Genomic DNA, 3638 nt, shown 5'->3' on the forward strand with positions numbered 1-3638 from the left:
TGAGTTTTATTCCACATTGTTCTCCCTCTTTATCAAGGATCTCCTACATAGATCCCCTTCCAAGTGGAAAAGAGTGAACTATTTTTTTTTTTAATAAACAAATATTGAGAGAGGCCCGACATCTTTTAGTAAAGGCAATGTAACATATAAATATCTGAAAATCCAAATCTCTTATAATGCAAGGCATGTAGTGATGACTATAAAAATTACTTTATGATAACACTGACAAGATAAGCAGGGTCCTAGGTATGATATTTCTGAGGGTCTATTCTATACTGTTCTATTCCATTTCATCCACTGCAGTCCATAAATTTGCTAAGATCCAGCCTTGAGATGAAAGAAAAAAAGCATAAAGGAAAATCAACAAGTATTCATGTCATAAAATTGTTTATATATATCTAAATAAGATGAAAATTAAAGATTTACAAAAAGCATTCTTTATGAGTTTTAGCAGAAAGATTTTCTACATTAAACTTTGATTCAGCTTGATGTCTAAAATATATTTTAAAGCTATATGAAAAGCATTAAATCACAGTGTTTTAATCCTTTCAACTAATAGAATAAGAGAGTGCAAAGCACAGAATTTACAACTTAAGAAAATGTACCAAAATAAATGCATAACCTACATTGACTTTTTCTTTAAGATCTGAGAAGCTGCCTTCCTTCCGATAGATTGCAAATTCAGGACTCTGCAATACAGCTTCTGAACGAGTAATCCAACTGTGAAGTTCAGTTATATCGACATCCAACCTAAGAGAGGGAAGAATAAAGGTCATTGTCTCTTGATTAGCTCTTTCCTCTATATGAAGGAAAAGCAATTTAGCCACATTTGTGATTCTCCTCCTGATCTGAAAGTCCTGCTTGATGTCCCTAACATTTTTGATAATACCACTCATCCTTAGTCAGGTAGCCTCAAAATTTGTGCTTCACTCTGTTCTAGAGAATTATGATCAGGGAGGTCATAGTATCTCCTATGTGCTTCTGCAAGAATGTTTACACTGGTTGAAAATTTATTACTCCTCTAAACAACAATCCTTCTGCTTGGAAAGTATTTACAGCAAATGAAATTCCCTATTGGTAGCCTCCATTGAACCAGATCTCAGGTAGTCATGCCTTCTTGTAGGCTCCACCCAAAAGAAAATGGGACACTAGTAAATATGATGTAGTCAGGGACTCAGTGAGTGATTGCACATTGGAGCTTGTCCTCATAGAACACACAAGCTGAGAAGGCAACTGGCTTATAAGAAGTGCATCTATTCTGAGGTGACCATGGTATAAAGAAACTCAAGTTAGGCAATTAGAGAAGTCAGGGGGAAGAGCATGGGATATGAGGCAAGTCAGTGAAGCCTTCTTTAAACTTTCAGGTCAGCTTAAGTGCCGGGTGAAAACAGCCAGAGGAGTGATCCAGAGGGCACCACTTGGAGCCAAAGAACTACTCAAAGGGCTTTCCTATATTGGTTGGTGAGACATAAAACACAGAGAGTTGCTCTTTGAAGCCAGTTAGTTTTGGAATAGGTAGTTACACAGCACAAGACATTGGATCAACAATGATGTTACTCTCATTCTTTTTGGCAGAGATATCTGAGGTTACAGGGAAGAGTCATTCACTCTAATCAGGTGATTCAGGTCTAGTTAAAACAGAGAGTTCAGGGCTGTCATACATGGGATGCCGGGGTGTGGGGTGTCTATGAATTAAGTGGAATTGCAGGCACAATTCTGAATGTGTGTTCATTTCTCCCAAGAAAGGATCCCTAGGTTTTATCAGCATTTATAAAAGACCTATAAAAAGGGAATTTAGAGATCACATGTCCCGAGAGTATTAAACAAAATAAACTGAAACAAACAGACAAAAAGAGCATCTTCAACAAATCAAATGACTTACTCAATTGTCACAGAAATTTTCTGAAGAAAAACAAAATGCAAGTTTTAAGAAACGAAGCAGTGCATTTTATTCATCATAATACTTTTTTTTTGTTGTTGTTGTTGTCAGCTGCCATCAAGTCAACCAGATTCATGAAGACCCTATACAAAATGGAAGGGTGCCTGGTCCTGCACAACTCCCATGATCCTAGAGGACTAAGACTGTTGTGTGTGATCCATAGAGTTTTCAGTGGCTAATTTTCACAAGTGGAGCATCTGTCTTAGTCAGCTGGAATCTTTGCAGCAACACAGCAATAGGTAAGACTAGTGACAGTTGAGCAGTTATTGTGTGTGAGGTGCATTGGGCAGGAATCAAACCTGGCTCGCTAAAATGGAAGGCAAGAATTTTATGACTAAACCACCAACGTTTCCTCTTTTGCATTGTTAGGTTCTTGTTAGGTGCCATCAAGTTTATTGACTCACAACAACCCTATGCACAACAGAACGAAGCACTGCCTGTTCCTGAACCATCCTCACAGTCATTGCTACATTTGAGCCCATGATTGCAGCCACTGTGTCAATGCATCTTGTTGAGGGTTTTCCTCTTTTTCACTGACCATCCACTTCACTAAGCATAGTATCCTTCTCCAGGGACTGGTCTCTCCTGACAATCTGACCAAGCTACGAGAAGCGAAACCTCGCCATCATTGCTTCTAAAGAGCATTCTGGTTGTATTTCATCCAAGACAGATTTGTTTGTACTTCTGGCAACACACGGATATTCAATATTCTTCACTGTGATTCAAATGCATCAATTTTTCTTTGATCTTCCTCATTCACTGCCCAGTTTTTACATGCATGTGAGGTGACTGAAAATACCATAGTTTGGGTTCAGCACACCTTAGTCTTCAAGATGAAATCTTTGCATTTTAACACTTTGAAGAGGTTCTTTTGTAGCAGATTTGTCCAATATATCATTTGATTTCTTGAGCACTGCTTCCCTGGGTGTTGATTATGAATCTAAGTCAAATGGAATCCTTGAAAACATTAATCTTTTGTCTGTTTATAATGATGTTGCTTATTGGTCTGTTGTTGTTGCTGTTGTTATGTGCAGTCAAGTCGGCCCCGACTCATAGCGACCCCTCCTTGGGTTTCCAAGGCAGTATAACTACAGAAGTAGATTACCCAATCTTCCTTCTGAGGAGTGGCTGGTGGGTTTGAAGCGCCAGCCTTCTGGTTGTCAGTCAAGTGCCTTAGGCACTATGGTACCAGAGCTTTTTGGTCTAGTGGACTATATAATGGACCAATCAATATTTACACAGGTTTTCTACCAGTATGTCTTGAGAAATACATTTGTGTTTTCCCTCACAGGTGGCCCAATGGAAAAATCCTTATATTTCTCTGCCTGAGTGTGTCCACTTGGCAACACATGGGATAGACCAGGAGTGGTGAGATATTATCTCAGGAGAGGCTCTCAACCAGTGGGAGATGGTAGTTGGTGGATTAATTGATCCCCAATGGTACAATCCTGAAATCTGTTCCACAGTGTTTCAGAGAGTTCCCAGGAGGTTTGAGTCCCGGTGGCCCCCAGCAATAACATGCTCACGTTTTATTGCCCATCTTCCCTTCACTATCTCACTGGCCCACTCACTTATAGTGCTTCCTGGACTCAGTTTCCAAATAAAATACTTGCACCTAAATCCTGGTGTCTGGGTCAGCTCTTGGGGAGAACACAAACCAAGGAAAACAATCAAGAGCCTCAAATGTACTCAGTATCAG

General features: G+C 39.5%; 1 protein-coding gene across 1 annotated transcript in view; it reads right to left on the bottom strand.

Moving 5' to 3' along the window:
- LOC103201376 (dystrophin-like) overlaps positions 1 to 3638 on the bottom strand; it is a 2052823-nt gene that overhangs the window by 1918992 nt on the left and 130193 nt on the right. The window contains exon 7 of the mRNA XM_042781676.1: positions 627 to 750. Within this exon, the coding sequence (XP_042637610.1) occupies positions 627 to 750 (124 nt within the window). The remainder of the gene's footprint in view (positions 1 to 626; positions 751 to 3638) is intronic.

This window comes from Orycteropus afer, unplaced genomic scaffold (genome assembly GCF_000298275.1).
Source record: "Orycteropus afer afer isolate SDZICR_OR568_19922 unplaced genomic scaffold, OryAfe1.0 scaffold00148, whole genome shotgun sequence".
Lineage (NCBI taxonomy): Eukaryota > Metazoa > Chordata > Mammalia > Tubulidentata > Orycteropodidae > Orycteropus > Orycteropus afer.